This window comes from Hyaena hyaena, unplaced genomic scaffold (genome assembly GCF_003009895.1).
Source record: "Hyaena hyaena isolate Hyena2069 unplaced genomic scaffold, ASM300989v1 scaffold_132, whole genome shotgun sequence".
Classification (NCBI taxonomy): domain Eukaryota; kingdom Metazoa; phylum Chordata; class Mammalia; order Carnivora; family Hyaenidae; genus Hyaena; species Hyaena hyaena.
The window spans coordinates 852534-872512 of record NW_024080764.1 but is presented as its reverse complement, the minus strand read 5'-3'; the positions used below and the strand labels follow the sequence as shown (position 1 = coordinate 872512).

Genomic DNA, 19979 nt, shown 5'->3' with positions numbered 1-19979 from the left:
TTTAATAGAATTTGACTCCTAGATAATTCATGGGGCAACCAAATCCTGCAAAATACATTCAAGGTACATTTTTATGGTAAAAAAAATTACTTTTTAAATCAGCAAATACTTGCTGTTTGTGTGAAATTATATGGACATATAGATCTTGTGACCATATAGATTACTTCTATTAAGTTAATTGTTTCTTCAAATGGCTTAAGAATTATTCCACAATTACTGAACAGGAAAGGCTTTTGCAAATAATTTTACATGCTACCACATAGACCAGCAGATGGCGCCAAATATCCACAATTTAAACAAGTGTCCATCAGTAAATGGCTCTATGTGCATTACCTTATACTCTTGGACCATTCCATTCTGAGTGTCTTCTGGAGGTGCCTGCCAACTAACAAGAATTGCAGTTCCATTTCCATCATTCTTTGACACGGTTACACTCTGGGGTGGGGCACTGGGTGCTATTAAATTATTTCAAAAAATAGATTATGAGTATATTAGAGAACACTGAAAGCAGACACAGCATTGAAAGTCAAGTAATAACTATATAAAATTTATATCAATTTATGCTTATGTCTTAACGCTGTATTTGATCCAAATCTTCTCCAATGATTTATGTTTCTCTTCAGTGTTGCTGACTCTTTTGCTAGTGTGAATTTCCCATAACCAAAGTTATATAGATTACCTCCACAAACTATCCCAGGAAAATTCTTATTTCTCCTACCCTAGAACATTAGTCCCATGTTCTCCCTACAAATGCTCCAAAGTAGAAAGGTATACATTAATCACCCATGACATTAATGTAATGTCTTACCATTTATGTAATCAAGGTACTAAACATATTTTACAGAAAATTCTGGTTTTATTGAAGAGTATATTTGCGACATGTAACCTTTGTGTAAGTATTAAGTTTGAAATTCCAGTTATAGAATAACTACTCATACCAGCTTTTCTAGAGCTGAGGGGTTTCTATGGACATGAGGCATAAGCATCAAAAGCTAACCCCAGAAAGCCCCAAGACATTACTCACCTTATTTACAATTCATTACTCAACAGAACATTCAATAAGTGAATGGAAAATAATTAAAGGGAAGTCAAGCAAATTGAGGACAAGTTTATCTTTAAACGTGAATTTTAGTTCTGAACAATCGAATATGTCCTGTACATGCCATTAAAAGTAACACACAGTTCACATTTGCACATTTTTACAGAGGCCAATATTGAAGCAAGTCAAGTACTAGGGAATTTGGGTTTTTAGTAGTTCTTACTTAATAAATCCTATTAGCAAAATACAATGTTCAATATCAAGACAGTTAATAATTAATGTCACTATGAACATTAAAATTTTTTCAATTAACTTAATAAAAACCCAACAAATGGGGCGCCTGGGTAGCTCAGTCAGTTGAGCGTCCGACTTCATGGGTTCGAGCCCCGCGTCAGGCTCTGTGCTGACAGCTCAGAGCCTGGAGGCTGCTTCAGATTCTGTGTCTCCCTCTCTCTGACCCTTCCCTGCTCACACTGTCTCTCTCTTTCTCAATCTCTCTCTCTCTCAGAAATAAATTTAAAAAACATTAAAAAAAGTTAAAAACCCAACAAATATGCTGCAATACACAGCGATCACACATTTCATTATACTTGCCTTCTTCTAAGGTTTTCGCAAATTTAATTTCACTATCTGCTCCTTGAAATTCATTGAAAAAAGGACGAGCCTTAATTTCATAGTTGACTCCCTTTTTGAGATCCGGGATAACCACGCTATTTTTGGTCGGGGTTCTCACTTCAAAAACTAACCACTCCGATTCTCCATGGTTGGCTCCTGATGGCCGGTAAAGAATTTTATATCCTTGAATATACTGAGACTGTTGATCCACCTATTAAAAGGACAAATAAAAATGTAACCATTTATATCATGTTGTTGGTTTATTTAAAAATTTTGAAAATTAAATGTGACAAAATACAAAAATTTCTATCTGGCTTCGCTGTGTAGTTTTCTAGTTTATATAATACAGAATGTTAAAAACTAATCACTATCATTTATAATGTATTCACTTTTTCAGATTAATATATTAATAATAGATATTAATTTCTATGGTTCGTGCAGAAATGTGAGCCATCATGGCAGTTCTGTGCCACACATCTAGATATATGTCAGGATCAGAGGGATGAGGAAATGCGTTTTACCACTTTCTAATTTTAATCACCCAGGTAACACTACTCTGAAATACTTCTGTTAAAAAAAATGTGGTAATGATCTTATCACAAGTTATATATTTATAAATAATACTCTGTGCTTCTTCCCTTTGAGAATGATACAGTTTACTGCTGCAGTGGAATAGAAAACCCAACATGAAACTTTTTGTTTGTTTAAAGCTAGTGCATAGCTACAATAATAAACAATACTTACATTACAGAATTGTCATTGTGGAAAAGTGGGCCAGCAGATTATATATATATAATAAAATCAAACTATTCCAGAAATACATTTTTTTTATATAATGATCTCCCAGAAGTCATCTGCTTATTAAAACTGAAATCAAATATTGCGACAATAATGACTCACGGTCCAGTGCACTTCGATTGAAGAGGAAGAAAGGATGGTGGGGTTGTGCAGGTGCAGCACAACATTTCCCAATTCTCTCTGGACCTGCTTGTGATCTACTCCCTGACTGGTTGGGGGAACATCTGCAACAATCCAAGAAGACTGTGTTACAACCTACGCAATGTAACTGACTTGAATGAAAACATAGAGAAACAATCCTTTCATGCATATCAACTCTCAGAAAAGAGGAGTCATTCCAACTGTGAAGCCAGCCTGTTATACAAAAGAAAATGGCAACAACTTAACATTTTCATTAGCATGGTGATGATGATTGGGAGAGAGAAAGAAAGAGAGAGAGAGAGAGAGAGAGAGAGAGGAGAGAGGGAGAACAAGCAGAGGACAAGTAGAAAGCAAGAAAGAGCAGGAAGCAAAAATAACTATGACACAAAGCAACATCTGAGGGTGCCTCCTACCACGTAATGATCGGTTTCTCGCCAAGGATGAGGAGCCTAGTGCAATCCCCTGAGTTTGCTACAAAATTCGATAGTAATCTTGACTATGCAAGAAAGAAGAGAGCCAGAAATTACAATAGAGTGGATGAGAAGTGAAAAGAATGGAAACATTGAAGTGTAAAGCTGGCACAAAAATAAATTAGATACATTACATCTTATAAGATTAATTTAGATATCTTGCCCCAAAAGATATGTGGTAAGTTATTAGTAGCTACAATGGGGAATACAGAAGCCACCAGTGGAGTGGAGTGGAGTGGAGTGGAATGGCATGGAATGGAATGGGATAGAATGGAATGAATAGGATAGAATAGAACAGAACAGAGGGAAAGGAAAGGAAAGGAAAGGAAAGGAAAGGAAAGGAAAGGAAAGGAAAGGAAAGGAAAGGAAAGGAAAGGAAAAAGAAGAAAAGAACAAAATAAATCTGATGAAAAAAGAGCACTTAACAACTATTTAACTGATGGTTTGCTGGGTTCAGTTATTGTATCACTGTTAAGGTTTAATAAAATGTTCTTAGTCTCAAGAATACCAAAATTTAAGAAAGGAGACCTCAAACAAAGAAAGAATTAAACTACTATAAGTGTTCATTTATGTTGCACTTTATTTTTCCCCAACAAGGATGGATTTTGTTAAAGTTACTAAAGTCTGTACTCAATAAAAATTGTCCATTTCTAAAGAGGTTTTCCAAATACAGATATTTTGTTTTCCTTATAATAATAAAAGGGAATACAGGGTGAAGCAGGGAAGCAAATAAGTAAATTTTTGGTGGTCAGAATTCTCTTTCTCAGAGTATTATATGTTGGCATATATATTCTAGAATATTTACCATCCCATGAACAACAGAAATGATAATTTTAGTTTTCTGAATTTCAGTTCCAGTCTTTAAATAACTGACTCTAAATAAGAAGCAAAAAAATAGGTATATTAAGAATGGGGCGGTCCAATATTACACTCTATATTAACTAACTAGAATTTAAATTAAAACTTGAAATGACAAAAAAAAATATGAGGTTGCCAAGGTGTGATGGACTCCATAGAAGGGCAAGCAAACAGAAGACAGATCAAGTTTTTTCATGCTCTCAGATACAATACTCTTGACTGCACGTATATTACGCCTATCAATTAAGCTTAAAAATAAGCACGATGAGAAAAACAATGGAGATAATTTTGGACTCTCACACTTTATCATTCCTTGCAAACATCTTTGGCTAACCCTGGCCCTCAGGCAACTGATTATCACAGCATACAGGTGAAAGGCACTTGCCTGTCACCCTTATGTCTCAGGAATTCTCCCTTCCTCATGCCAGTCAATCCCTTCGTGAAAATTATTCAACTTCCGTTGCCTGTCATAACCGTTTTGGCAACAGCAGTCTGGAATATTTAGAAAATTTCCCATCAGAGAGAAAACTCAAAAGTAATATCTGATAACATTGAAAAGTTTATGAATTGGACCTGTTCTTGCTTGTCTTCTTTTTCCTCTTGGGAAAAAAAGAAAAGGATTATAATGTAAAAGTTCCTTCTGAACATTCAGAATCCAACTTGGAGGACATTTTAGATTGTCATTCTTTCCAGTTGGTTCCCAGGGGTTGGAATTTATACACAGTCTCTCAAGAGAGATTATCCAGGCCCCACTTCATTATTTACAATGAGTGAGTTCTCATTATCTATACCATACATATGCTGTACATTCTGTGTCTGTGTACATATTCTTCAAAGATAGGGCTCAGAATGCTGTGTAAATAGGACACATGGATGAAACACAGCGGTTACAGGAGCAGCAAGCCCAACATGACAGCAACGGCCCACACACCCATGGCTCGCCCACTACTCACCTCCTCTCCCTTGTGTTATCAAATCTTGTTTTTGGGAAAACACATCTCAATAACCCTGTGACAAGGCTTTAATCCCAACTGTGATATGTATGGGTCTAGTGGAGTTCTGAACTGGAAACTGTCCCTTGTAACTTTACCTCTGACCCAACTCCTTCACAGGAATCCGTAGTTGGGGAAGACTTATTTTTGCAGCCATGTTACAGAAATGGTTATAGAAACTATGGCTGTTCTCTTATGAACTGATTTCCGACAAGCCTTTCCTGAATGCCCTTCATTCCTGGCTCTTCTCTTTACCCTTACTACTCACACGTTCTGTACTTTCTTCTAGGTTTTTCCCCAGGTTCTTGCTACATCCAATATGAGCCTAACTTCAGCTGGGCTGCACGGCATCTCAAAAGCACTCCAAGAACTAGACAATAAAACCTTCCTCAATGTTACTTCTACCCTTTGATCTTGTTTTGTTGCCTGGAGTTAAAATAAGCATATTCTTTTGCATGATGGTCTCTTAACATGTTAAAGAAAAAAAAAATTCATGTCTGCTCTAACTTTATTATTTTGGGGGTAAAACATGCCATGATCCCTGAATTTCTTTTCCAGTGATGTGATTTTCAGCCTTCAATGAAGCCCCGCTAAGTATCCTCATTGTTCTTCTCTTAGAAGTCTGCTTGAGGGGCACCTGGGTGGCTCAGTTGGTTAAGTGTCCGACTGCGGCTCAGGTCATGATCTAATGGTTCATGAGTTCAAGCCCCATGTCGGGCTCTGTGCTGACAGTTCACGGGTCAGAGCCTGGAGCTTGCTTCAAATTTTGTGTCTCCCTCTCTCTCTGCTACTCCCCTGCTCGTGCTCTCTCTCTCTCAAAAATAATTAAAAAAAATAAATTTAAAAAAAGTCTTCCTGAAAACATAGTACTCACAAAAAGCATATCATTCCATTTAGAATCTGACCAGTTCGAGTAAAGGGAGATGACTTGACCCAGACATAATTCTGCTAATGCCCGTCAAAACTTTATGTGTTCTTTTGGGAATTACGTCACTCAGTTGGTCAAAGAAGTGTTTTAATGTACTTCAAAACATGGAAATCTGTCTGCCCCCACCACCCTGAAACACACATGTACTCTCCCTTTAGGCCCAGTATCCTCAGTTTGTCCTTCTACAGCCAACTTTTAAAACTTAAGTAGCCGACTTTTAAATTTTCTCCATTAATCTTAATCTTGTCAGTGCTGACCCATCACTTCAGTCTGTTGAGACATATTTAATTCTGATGCTTTCATTCTGCATCTTGACTTTCTCAGTTTTACGGTCTCTTCAAAGCTTATCAACTTCCTTCCTTTTTAGTCCAGACAGTGAAAGAAATGCGAGTCCAGTAACAAATTCTTATGGTGTAAAACAGAAACGAGATCTGAGTCTTGTATATTTGTAAGTTGATTAATCCTTGTCCAAACCTGTTGAGTAGGTATTTTAGCCCCATGTTCTAGGTGAGGAAACTGAAGCTCAGCACAAACTAACTTGTTCAGGGCTGCAAAGCTAATGGGTTCAGGAGGTGAGATGGAAAATCCTCAGATTTCAAAACTGTATGCCGACTTCGCTGAATCTCATCTTCCCACTGACACGGTTCATTCCACTTAGGCTGCTCCACGAGCTATTCACGTACAAAGGTAAGTCCGTTCAAATGTAAGAAGACTTAAGTTAATCTTCAGGTTAAACATGAACTACCTCCTCATTTACAAATGAGGATGCATATTTCAAAATAATTGATAGGAGTAGGTAACAGAATAGAAGTCAGTCAAAACTTTCACTCAGGGGAGTCTCCTAGGTAGACCAGTGTACTGGGGACAGAAATTTAAATTCACTTTACGACTGTCGTAGTGTCTGCATTCTTTACAAATGCGTATCTAATATTGAAAACTTCAAACTGCGTTAAGGTAAGCTCTAAGAGTACTAGCGTTCCTCATGAGGTGAATCATCAGAGCAAATATAGGCATTTGGGTGTGTTGGACTCACACAGCAAGAGACAAATGTGGGCATGTTCTGAAACTCAGTTTGCTTTTTCGGTAGTAAATTCTGGAACAAAAGGTCCTTGCACAGAGATTCTTTATACACCCATTAGAAACGACAAAACATGCAAAATGGCTGGCAGACCCTCACTAAAACCAAGAAAAAGAAGTTCAAGTCTTTCAATTTTGTGTGCACAACTTGCTTCCAGCACTTTAAGTAAGTTACATTTTTTCCTCTGAAAAGGTTCAACTCAATGATTGAGACATTACGATTCCTCTGTATGTTGAGAACTTGTCTATTTCTAATTACTGCTGTCTAGAATTATCTTTCTGTATTAATAGAAGGATAAGCATATTTTAATTACAATGACTATATTTTTAAAAAGGTAAAGGTTGATTCATATCATCTTTTTATTCATTATGTAAATTTTACTCCTCTTAAAGCTTTAAAATAGGAAGTGGAGTATGGTGGCAGATAGGGGATAATCAGTTGAAAACTAAATATGGATTTTATTCATAAAAGACAATAAAAAGCAGTACATCCAGAACGTGGCCCAAGTAAACAGATTTCTAATTTCAAATGTTTTTAGCAGTAGCTCCTACATAATCATTTTCCTTTTATCTGTTTCCTTAATCCAGCTTTGACCAAATATACATGACATTCATTTAAAAGTTTAATATATCATGGCTCATATAATTGACAATGAAAGACAGGCCAAACAATACACAGACCTAAATTATTTTTCCCCATGCTTCATTGGGGGCTGACTGCTGAATTAAGAACAAATTCAAGTTTATCTTCCAAATATCTCTTAAACTTGCCTGATTTTCCACAAAGTATTACTTGATTAGGGTTGTGATGTTCAAAACTCATCCAGAAATTCATGAGTGCTAATCTAAACACAGGTAAAATTTACTCAATCTTAAATACAATTATTATGTGATTAAGAGCTTACACCCACATACAACCATGTTTAAAAATCAAGAAAACAAATATAATACAACACAACATAATATTTTTACCTTACTAGATTATGGTTTTATAAAATGGGAAACATTGCTCTGTTATTAATCTTATCTTGGAGTACTTACTGCAGAAAACAATAAAGTTTGCAAACAATGTGTTTGTGTATTAAAAATTAATTGAGCAACACAAAGAACAGATCTATATTACATACACAATCATAGCATTATGCAGTACAAATTATTGACTTATAAAATTATAACATCTAAGGATAAGTAAGTGTCACGAGGTTGAGTCAATCAGTATTTACCTTGTGTTTTCACTGGATCTGATATCTGGCTTGGATCACTAATTCCATACGCATTTGCTGCTCTCACAAGGAAAAGATAAATTGCATTAGGCTTTAGTCCTTTAATGGCAAATATTTCTGTTTTCACATTCTCTGCTACAGTCTGCCAGCTGCTACCAGATGCATGGCTGAGGACAGATACACAAGTTAGAATACACAAGTTAGAATATATCTTTATTTAATGATAAATAAAGAAAGAAAACCCAAATAGGAAACATCTTCACTCTACCTGAAGGCTTCTATAATGTAAGATGTTGGAGTTGCACCTGAATTCAAATTTGGTTGCCATGACAAGGTTACTGTATTTCTGCTGACATCTGTAACTTCAGGTTTTGAGGGGGCACTAGGGATTAAATTTGGGTCAGTGGGTCTTGGAGGCTGAACTGGAACTCCAAATTCTAATAAAAGGGCAAAAGATGACAGATGTTTACACATTACAGATAAGCACATAAAGGCACAATATACAATTATACACCTCTTTGGGCATCAGGACATCCACTTTGTCGATTTACCAGTAAATAAACATCATTTTAAGCTTTAAGATAAAAATGCTATCTAATTTACCTTGGACTTCAATGTAAGCACTCCATGTTGCTTCACCACTGGGGGTTGATGCGATGCAGGTGTACCGACCTGTGTCACCCAGCTGAGAAGACAGAAAATAAATATTTGCAACAACCGAGAGCTCAATGGGCTGGAAAAGCCATGATAGGTTTGTATATGTCCCATGAATATGGATAACTACATTAAAATTCAATGACTAGAAACTTCCTCTTAATTGAATCTATTTTTACTGAATGTGAAGGAAAATATTGTATGAATAGAGAAAAAAGATTTTATATGGTTATTTTAATTGCATAATAAAAATATAACATTTGATTGCTTTACCTTATCACTATTTTCAGTGTCAGGGACAATAAACAATGAAGTATTCAAATTCAAAGTGTTCATTTTTATTACTAAATTATATTGTCGTATTCAATATCACGTGGTAATGCTGATAAAGTTTAGCCAACGACTATTCTTGCTATTTCATATTTTATCAGAGTTACACGCATGTGGCTATCTGAGATAAACAGATATTATAGAAAAAAGATAAACATAAAATGATTTCTTCTCAAAGTATTCACTCTTTTTTCCTATTTTATTATTATTTGTTAACCTGTAACTGAAGGCAGTTTTAATAAGTATAAGGTCAAACCTCAGCCGGAATGAATGATCTCTTTCCCTTCTAAAGACTGAATGCTAGAAAAACAAACCGGAGTCACATCTTCAGCTTTGAAATGATAACTAGGAGGGGTACCTGGGGGGCTCAGTCAGCTACGCATCCAACTTTGGCTCAGGTCATGATTTCAAAGTTCATGGGTTTGAGCCCCGCATCGGGCTCTGCGATGACAGCTCAGAACCTGGAACCTGCTTTGGATTCTGTGTCTGTCTCTCTGCCCCTCCCCTGCTCATGATCGGCCTCTCTAAAATTATCACTAGCATAATTAACCCATACACCTCTGCTTAAGGTAGTAAGTAACTCTATCTTCAAGTAATGTTTCATAAAGCAAGAATGTTGCCATCTTGCTCTGGTAACTGTAGTAACAAAATTGCAAAAGGCCTCACAAAGAAGTACAACATATTAACTTTCATGACACGTAAATGAACTGTTATGCTGATCCAAAACTCTAAAAAAGCCACCCATAATAGGCAATAAAGCAAGTGAAATTTATGTTTATTACTGTCAAAGCTATTCTTTCATATGTCTTATGAGCTTGTCTGATCTTGACCTAAAAGAAAAGGCAAAATCAAAACAAAACAACACAGTCCTGAAAGAACAGGTATAGGGATGTGATGTCTGGGAAGGTAAATCCCTAAATTGTTCTCACAAACTTGTGGGCTTTTCATCATTTAACATTCTGATTTGAAATGTACATTCAGTGTGTACACTGCTACATAGTTTGTGTTTGCTTGCATAGTGTTCTTAATTGCAGAATGGTGAGCCAAATGTTCACAATAGAAGAACAGTTCATGGACATGATAGGTAAAACAATCCTGGAAAAATATCTTTGAAAAATGCTTTATGGAATGACTGCATTATACCACTATCTGGAAGGTATTTTATCCCACAAATTCCCATCTATTTTCTTCAATACATCTTAAAAATCTTTTCGTCCCCCCCCCCAAAAAAAAAGAAAGAAAAGAAAAAGAAAAAAGAAAGACCTTAAATCACTTGCTATGAGCTAAGTTATGAGTCAAATCATCTTAGGTATACACAGTGGAATGTCTGAAAGAATAAAGCGTCAATTAAAAATATAGTATTATTGTTATTTAGCATTTCATTGATTCTAAAATGTGAGACTTCAGCACTTGTTGCTGGAGGCAAAAACAAAGTGTAGCAAAACGGGAAACGCAAGGTGTCATTTCAAGTTACCTTGGCGTATCGGATCTGCAGCACTCCTGTCTCCAGCTGTTTGATGCGAGAATCTTGGGTTGAAACAAGGACTCCATCCTTTCTCCACAGAATCGTAGGCACTGGACTGCCTGTGGCCACACAGCTGAGCACTAAAGTACCATCCACAGCTACAGTCTGATTCACAGGACCTTGTCGAATGACCGGGGGAGGCCGGTCTGCAATCACTGCCAGAAGAAACAGGAAATACATTTCTACAACTGGAAGCAATTTTCTAATCATCCAAGCAACAGCAACTGCTCTAGGCTTTGAAACAAACTAATTAAACAAGTAATTAAAGTAGGAGCCATGCATTATTCAGAATGCATTTATATGATGCTTTGATTCAGGACATAAAAATGAGATACAATGCACTCCTTTCCAAGGACCAACCACTGCCTGAACATGCTGCACTGTGAAGGGACTGATTTCATTTAAGAGTCCGAGGAGGAAATAAGAATTGTGGATGGTGAGAAGTGGAATGCTGGACTTTTTAAACTTTGAAATATGTAAAAACGAAACACAACAATGAAGAACCATCCACCCCAAGGAAACTAATGAGACAAATTTTCCTAAATGAACTAAAGCCAACTTGATATCTGATAACTGTTTTGTGTTCGACATAAAAAATTATGGCATCATACTGGCATGTCTGACAATTTTGGATTCCACAAGGTGCTTTGGACATTCATAACTTAAAAGTCAATATGATTGGGTTCTATTTTGGAACTCTATTAACAGTGTACATGGGTAAAAAAATTTCCAAACCTAATGAATACAGAAAAACTGGAAAACTGCCCAAAATACATTGTTAGGAGGCTAATCCAAAAATATAACTCCAACTAATTCCCTAACCTAAAAATATCATAGTTTCATACTGGAAATACCAGGGATCAGAAAACACTTTTGCTAATTCTATTACCTTAGTAGTTTTAATGTACTATGGAAGGAAACAATGGAAGGCACTTATATAATAATAATTTAAAAAACTGTTCTTCTTGTTATATGAAAAACTAAAGCCTCAAAACTTTATATAAGGTAAGAAAGCCATCATTTAGGGGAAAATCAGAAACAACTGCAGACTAACTAGAATAACTTGAAATAGAGAGATGTCTCGGTTCTCATCTCCTGATCTAGTCAATTAAGTTGAAACTCCAGAGATTTTTTTTTTTTTAATATGACTCAAAACTAAAAATTAGGTGTAAGAAATTTTTGTCATTAACAAGCTTTAAAATTCTGAATATTCGTTAACATTTTTAAAGTCACAAGTACATAAAAGACAGTTTTAAGTAGCCTCCTGATTAAAAGAAGCTGGTTGCCAGAGTAACCAAACTTTGCATTCAACAATTTACAAAGCTGGATGTGTCATGTTCAAAGTTCTATGCCCCAAAGATTTTCACAAGCCAAAGCCACACTTCAATTTGTTCCTCATTTACCATGCAGTAATTATTAGATTTGTGCATTCAATTTGAGCAAAACCAAGAAAGCAAGATAGTGAAATCAGCAACTGCCTTTTCAGTTCACTCTTCTGGTTCTCTACCATCCTTGATTCCTGGTATGGAATTTGCTACTATCAGGGAGGCATGTTAGCAGGCTGAGTCTGTAACCTGGCAGGAGTGTTTCAGAGACAGCACAGATGAAAAATGTAAGTCAATTAATTCCTTTGTTTAGAAATGTTTTATCTTTGCAACATTTTCTGCTGAGATTGGCTAAAATCAAATGAGAGGCCCCTCCTGATAAGTATGAAAAAAGAATGAAAGTGTTTTATTGCATTGGGGTTTCATAAGATTCTACCACCTGTGTTCTCTTGATTATAAGAATGAATGAATATTTATTTCTAGACATTAATTAAATTAGTAACAGTGTTTCTTTATTACTGATTATAATTAAATCCAGTAATGGAGTGACTTACATTTGGTAGTCTTATTATATTTAGAAACAATGCAATATCTGGTAGTTTATTCAGTTTCCTGTATCTTTATAGTTCTTCGATGTTTGTATCATTTTTAGCATCATTCATACCTCCTCACTCCATCCTATCCCAAACCAGTCTAATGATGCTGTTTCTCTATCATTTATTTCTTCCTGGTTTATACTGGGTAGTTTACAAAAAATAAGGCAAAAGAAGAGAAGTAAGGTTAATTATCAGCTCCATTTGTCATGTGTCTTTGGGCAGCTTCCTTAAATTCTCTAAGCCTTCATTTTTGTTTGTTTGTTTTGTTTGTTTATTGGTTTGATCTGTGGAAGATAATAACATTCTAGCCAGCTCAGGGGATTCTGTGAAGGTTTAAATGGAATAACAGATATGAAGATGGTTTCCTAATTGCAAAAAGCTACACGCTTATATGGATTGTGATATTGCCACTTACCCTTTTCTGTAAAAACCTGACAGGTAAATCAGAGCTGAAGGAGTTCATTGGAGCAAATTTCACATTTTTAGGTAGAAAAAATGAAATACTCTGTTGTTGTCACATAGTAGAATACTGATAACATTTAAATTTACACAAACTAAAGAGTATAGTCCATTTCTTTTTTAAGTTTATTTATTTTGAGAGGGAGAGAGCGCAAGCAGGGGAAGGGCAGAGAGAGCAGGGGAGAGAGAATCCCAAGCAGGATTCCTGCTGTTGCTGCAGAGCCCAACGTGGGGCTCCATCTCACAAACCATGAGATCATGACCTGAGCCGAGATCAAGAGTTGAACACCTAACAGACTGAGCCACCCAGGTGCGCCCCTAGAGTGAGATCCATTTCTGAGTCAAACCTCAAATTAAGGGTCTAATATTTTACAGTGGCATTGTTAGAATGAATTATCATTATTACAATTAATTTTAAGAAGTGAATCAATGCATCTTGGAGAAAGATGTAGCCATGAGATGAAATGTTCTAACTGTGCTATCCAATACGAAAACCAACAGCACCACATGGATCCCAATCATCTGAGTACAGCTAAAGTGAGTGGGGAACAGATGTGTCATTTTATTTAGCTTTAAGTAGTTAAAATTCCAATTTAAATAATCTTATGTGGCAGCTGGCTACCATACTGGACAGCACAAAATATTGTTTTAAATCTCGGTCCTGCTGCGGATTATCTCTGTGACTCTTTCCACCAGTCTCTGCCTCCGTTTCCTTATCTGTAAAATGAGATGTTGTCAGATTTGAAACTGTTGATGTGTGAAAAGTTCTCAGCATTAGTGTGTGGCATAAAGGTGGCGCTGAATAACTGTAACTTATTATAAGTGAGTATCAGTATGGTGGTGATGGTGGTGGGTAGTACTGCTGGTATTAGCAGCGTCACAGGTGGTATAGCCTTGTTCCAGCAGGGCTTATAAAAGCTGACTATCTTTTCCACATATTCATGAAATAGATAAAGATCCAAAAAAAATGAGACTGTATCATCAGATGTATGATTTTGTTACCTCGAAAGCAATGATCATAAAGACTATGTTAATACATGTAAATATAATTTTAAGTGAAAAAATTACAAAAAATACACATACAGATTGACTGGTTTAAGTATGAAAAGTTCATATTTATATACCAACAAACATTGATTTGCAATTACCATCAGTTTGCAAACATATCTTACAATACTTCTGAGTTAGGGAACTGAAACATTGAAAGCACAAGTCACCTGTCCAAATCAAACAGTAATTGTCAGGTTTCTCTTTTTTGGATAAAAGTTAATACTCGTTTCTCCGCATATCAATAGCTTTTGAAAGATGAATGCAAGCAATTTACTTTTTTAAAATATTTTTAAATGTTTATTTAGTTTTGAGAGGCAGAGATAGAACATAGCAGGGGAGGGGCAGGGAAAGGGAGACAGACACAGAATCTGAAGCAGGCTCCAGGCTCTGAGCTGTCAGCACAGAGTCTGACATGAGGCTCGAACCCATGAACTGTGAGATTATGACCTGAGCCAAAGACTGATGCCCAACCGACTGGGCCATCCAGATGCCTTGAATGCAAGTGATTTTAAATTTTATACATCATTTAGTGGTCCATTAGCTAATTTTGCTACATCCTACTAATCAAGGAAATATTTTCAATTAAATAGGTGATATGAATTTCTGTGTTCCTGAATTAAAAGCTGTTTGGGATAGACCACAGCTACAGAGGAGCAATGTTTTAAAGACACTTGCTACTCCACCAAATTCTCAGTGTATTTTATTCTACCTTTGTCTTTGTTTTGTTTGCAAACAATAAAGAAAGACCAGGAAGCTAAATTCAAATAGCATCCAGAAAGTATTCTGCCTACTAGCTATATTCTTGATTTCATTTGGTAACATGCAAATACTAATGCTGCCAGCACTCACAAAAATAATACTTCACCTGTGAAGAATGAGTACATACTTGTTAAGTTGTGTGCACCATAGCAATGAATTCCAAATAAAGGAAACAAAACTCAAAATACAGTACCACCACAAAGCACACAGAAAGCCCCTTAAATCTTCCCAGAGACTGTAAAATGAATTAGGACATTAGTGTTAGGTTTTTGTTTTGTGTTAGTTTAGCAAAAGTTGCTATCCTTGACTAATTCTCATAAATATAGCAATTCATGATAATGTCATGTCAGATGGATTGTAGAAAGTTTTGCTTTCAGTTATCAATGAGAATAAGAAGAAATACTTGAAAATATCTTACCATAGTTTTCTTTGGCCATTTTTTATGTATATACATGTGTATACTGCCTGTATATACAAGTTGTTTGTATATATAAAGTTGAAATTTTAAATACTTGTGCAATTCTGCATTCTATTTCTACATACTGATTTTATTGATCATTATCAAATTCATTACATGGTCTTTGTAACCACTCTTTAATAGCAATAATGTATGAAAGAAACTGTAGAAACATTTTAGGTCATTCTAACTCATTAGAGCCAATACATATATAATATGCATCACAGCAGAGAGGTAAGAGTTGGTGCTTCGGAATGAGACAATCAGAATCTTGAATTCTGACTTAACCAAGAGTTAGCTGTTCATTCTATCCATGTTTCATCCATTCAAAAATTATCTATTGAGGGGCATCTGGGTGGCTCAGTAGGTTAAGCATCTGACTTTGGCTCAGGTCATGATCTCACAGTTTGTGGTTTGAAGCCCCGTGTCGGCTCTGTGCTGATAGCGCAGAGCCTTGAGCCTGTTTCAGATTCTGTGTCTCCGTCTCTCTCTGACCCTCCCCTGCTTGCTCACGCAGGGGATAAATTTATTTCTCTCAGAAATAAATAAAATATATAAAATTTTTTTTAATTATCTGTTGAGTATGTACCATGTGCCAGACTTTGGTAGTATGATACTGAGTATATATTTATTGGACAGAGATGGGCCCTGCTCTTATAGAAATTAATTTTTAATGAAGAATACAAGAAAATAAAGAGAAAAGTATAGGATATAATCTTTGTATAGATGACAGGGTGAAGAATGCTCATATTTAAGGAGTTAGGGAATGTTTCTTGAAGAAAGCGAAATTTCAGGCCAGTAAAAACAGCATATGCAGAAGTCTTCAGGTAAAAGAAATGCATAGCAAACACAATAAAATGAGGGCATGTGAGCAAATACAGCATTCAGAGCGGAAGCGGCAGAAGTCAGATCATAAAGTGTAAAGCATCTGAAGTAATATAAACTTTATCCTGAGTACTAAGAAATCAATTAATCAGATTAATGTTTTAAAAATTTTGTCCTTGGGGTCTCTGGGTGTCTTAGTCGGTTAAGCATCTGACTGGCTGAGGTCATGATCTCATGATTTGTGGGTTTGAGCCCCATGTCAGGCTCTGTGCTGACAGCTCAGAGCCTGAGCCTGCTTTGGATTCTGTGTGTGTATGTGTTTGTGTGTGTGTGTGTGTGTGTGTGTGTGTGTGTGGCTGCACCATTCCCTGCTGTGCTTTGTCTCTCTCTTTCTCTCTCTCAAAAATAAACATTAAAAATGTTTAAAAAAATTTTTTAAATAAAATAAAATTTTCTTCCAGATTTTTTAAATTTCAAAATGCTATCTTTAAAATTAGCTAATATTACTCTTACTTTTCCTCTGAGATTAGGATCAAGAAAAATATTTCTACTATCACCAACTCTATTCATTTTATTAGAGATTACAGGCAATACAGGACAAGTTAGAGAAATAGAAATTATTAAGTATTGGAAAGAAGAGGTAAACTGGTTTTATTTGCAGCTGACACATTTTGTTCGTAGAAATTTCAAAATAACCTACCTATAAACTAGTGTATATGAGTATATTTAGCAAGTTGCTAGATACAGGGCTAACATATAAAGAACCAATTGTACATCTTGCCTCAAATAATAAAATATCAAAATTTATATGCATAAATACAGGCATTCATATCAAAAATCATAAAATATCATAAGTATAAGTCTGTCAAAATATATGGAAGATCTATACCTTGAAAACTACAAAACACTGTTGAATTAAATATTTAACTAAATTGAGACATATATATGTGGAATATAGACCATTGCCCTAAATTTGAAGACTAAGATTGTTATGATGTTAATTCCTCTTAAACTGTTCAGTAATTTAAGTGAAATCAAAATTAAAATCTCAAATTTGTTGTTGTTTAGGGTGTGTGTGTGTGTGTGTGTGTGTGTGTGTAAAAATTCACAAGTTCATTTGAAAATTTATAAGATGCAGAGAACCTATTCTAATAGCCAGCCCCAAACAAACAAACAAAAATCAAAGTAGAGGACTTACATTACCCATAAGACCATATATACTGGCATAAATATATAAATGGAATATAATAAAGAGAACAGAATCAGCCCCATACATTCATGTTCATCTGAATTATGATTAAACTGCCACAGTAATTCAGCAAAGAAATCACTGTCTTTTCCATAAATGATGCTGGTACAATTATATACATATGTGGGGAAAGGAATTTTGACCTTTGTTTTACACCATATGCAAAAAAATAATTAAAACTGGATTAAGAACTTCAATCTTAGAGTACAGACAATAAAACTCCTAAAAAAAGACAAAGGAGAACGTGTACATAGCCTCAAGGTAGAATAGAAAATTAAAAGCTCAACTAAAAAAGAAAAAAACAATATATTGGTCCTAATCAAAATTAGTTATTTAAGCCTTAAAATCATTAGGAGAATTACTAAAACTAAATATTTATAACATATATCTGATAAAAAGTTGTGTCTAGAATATATGAGAAAATGAAAAAAATGGGTACATTCATCTGTCAAAGGGCAAACCAAGATAACTGAGTGTAAATTCCCCTCTACAGACTTGTACAGGAATATTTAGCTTTATTAACTAATAAAAGCTCTAAACTGAAAGCAATCTATCAATTGAAGAGTTCAGAAATAAATTGTGAGCTATTTATGTAATAGAATGCTATGCAGCAACAAAAGAATATTATATATGTATGTATATTTTATTTCTATTATAAATATGCATATATTTAGGTATATATGTATATACACAGGTGTATATGTGTTTTTATATATTTATATGTATATAATTTTTTCTTTTCTTCTCAAATTATTACTATCCATCTTATGTTTTGAAGATTTTCTCCATCAAGGTGTCTTCATATGCATTTGGCATTAATTGGTCAAGTTTTGTTTTTTTTTTTTAATTTTTTAAAATGTTTATTTATTTTTGAGAGAGACATTGCACGAGCTGGGGAGGAGCAGAGAGATGGAAATAGGCTCCAGGCTCCAGGTTCTGAACCGTCAGTACAGAGCCTGAGGTGGAGCTCAAACTCACAAACCGTGACATCATGACCTGAGCCAAAGTTTGACGCTTAACCGACTGAGCCACCCAGGTGCCCCTAATTGATCAAGTTTAAGGGAACTGATCAATAAGACAAAATCATATTATTAAGGAAAACTTGTTCCTTATAATCAGTTGTGAGTTGGACTTATCAGCAATTTATTTTATCTCCTTAATTTTGTAGGGGAAAAGAGGATATTTAACACTAAGAGATTTAAAAATAACTTTATTTTCTAAAACAAGGAAACACTCCTATATACAGCTATTAACCATAAACTTCTTGTTTAATCATTATGCTTTTATGGATCTGACTTGATGTTAAAAATTTATAGCATATGCCAAGTTAAAATAAGAATTATTTTAGACCTCATCATTGTATTGACATCGTTTTTAGCTTTAGGCCAAAACTGTGGTCAGAAAGAATACACAGTAGAAAATAAATACATTTACTGGCACTCTCTTTAGATAATAGGCCAAACTTTATTATTTGGAAATAAAATACTTTACCATCAGTAACTTCCAAATATGCTTTTGTGATGATACTTCCGGCAACATTCAAAGTCTGGCATATATAATAACCAACATCAGATCGCTGGACATTAGTGATGGTGAGATCACCAGTCTGGGAGACGGAAAAACGGCTGGTTGACTGGGGTGGCTGATATGAGAAAAGCAGATTCTAGAACCCAGTATTTGGGAGGAAAGAATAATAACAGGTTAATTGCGAAGTTCCAATATTTTGGCATATATACATAAATTTTTATAAACAGTATATAAATGCATACACATACACATGAACACCACACACATATATATACACAAATAAGCTAAATATTCTTTTATCACATATCCACATATATATATGTACACACAGATATAGACACCAAGTTTAATGACCTAGTCTTAAATAGGATCATTTTAAAATTTAAATAAATTCAAAATGTTGATACGTGCTTTTGCAATTATCAATTTCAAACAATACTAGATATAAAAAGTAGTAGGTATCAAAAGAGTTAAAAGTTTTACATATTAATCAAAACAAAGTAAAAAGCTTGCTTTATATATTGACTGTTAGGAATATAAACACTAAATCTTTTAATATATAAATAAAATTAAAATTTAAGCACATTGACAAATTAGGTTCAAAGATACTTTTCTGGCACCATAAAAAGTGTTGCTGTTGTCTGTCCATTATAAAAGTTCAGTAACTTCTATCAAACTGTACATAGTTTCTAACTTCTCTTGTTAGATGGTGAAACATATCCATTATGGATTATTTTGAAATTCAAATATTAAATTTAAGAATTCATAATGGAGTTTTATTTCTGTAGAAAGTCATCTTATATACAAAGTCAATGCAAGATGTGATGTTATTTTATGGTACAAATGTCTCACTATGAACCAAAATTTGTTCCCTTGTTAGAGAGAGTGTGTATATTTCATGGGAAATTAACACTTCATGAAATAAATAAAGTCAAGATTTCTTCTAACCAAATAAAGCTGTTCCTTTTTAAAAGTTTACTTGCCTTTGGGTGCCTGCATAGCTCAATCGGTTAAGCATCTGACTCATGATTTTGGCTCATGTCATGACTTCACCATTCTATGAGATTAAGCCATGCATGGGG

At 34.9% G+C, this 19979-nt stretch overlaps 1 protein-coding gene across 1 annotated transcript in view; it reads right to left on the bottom strand.

Moving 5' to 3' along the window:
* The window catches only part of ROBO1 (roundabout guidance receptor 1), a 404959-nt gene that overhangs the window by 60986 nt on the left and 323994 nt on the right, over window positions 1–19979 (bottom strand). Inside the window, exons 9-16 of the mRNA XM_039237973.1 lie at window positions 18862–19033; window positions 10600–10805; window positions 8745–8826; window positions 8410–8578; window positions 8142–8308; window positions 2555–2676; window positions 1634–1865; window positions 334–455 (exon numbers count right to left, since the gene is read on the bottom strand). Coding sequence (XP_039093904.1) covers window positions 334–455; window positions 1634–1865; window positions 2555–2676; window positions 8142–8308; window positions 8410–8578; window positions 8745–8826; window positions 10600–10805; window positions 18862–19033 — 1272 coding nt within the window. The remainder of the gene's footprint in view (window positions 1–333; window positions 456–1633; window positions 1866–2554; window positions 2677–8141; window positions 8309–8409; window positions 8579–8744; window positions 8827–10599; window positions 10806–18861; window positions 19034–19979) is intronic.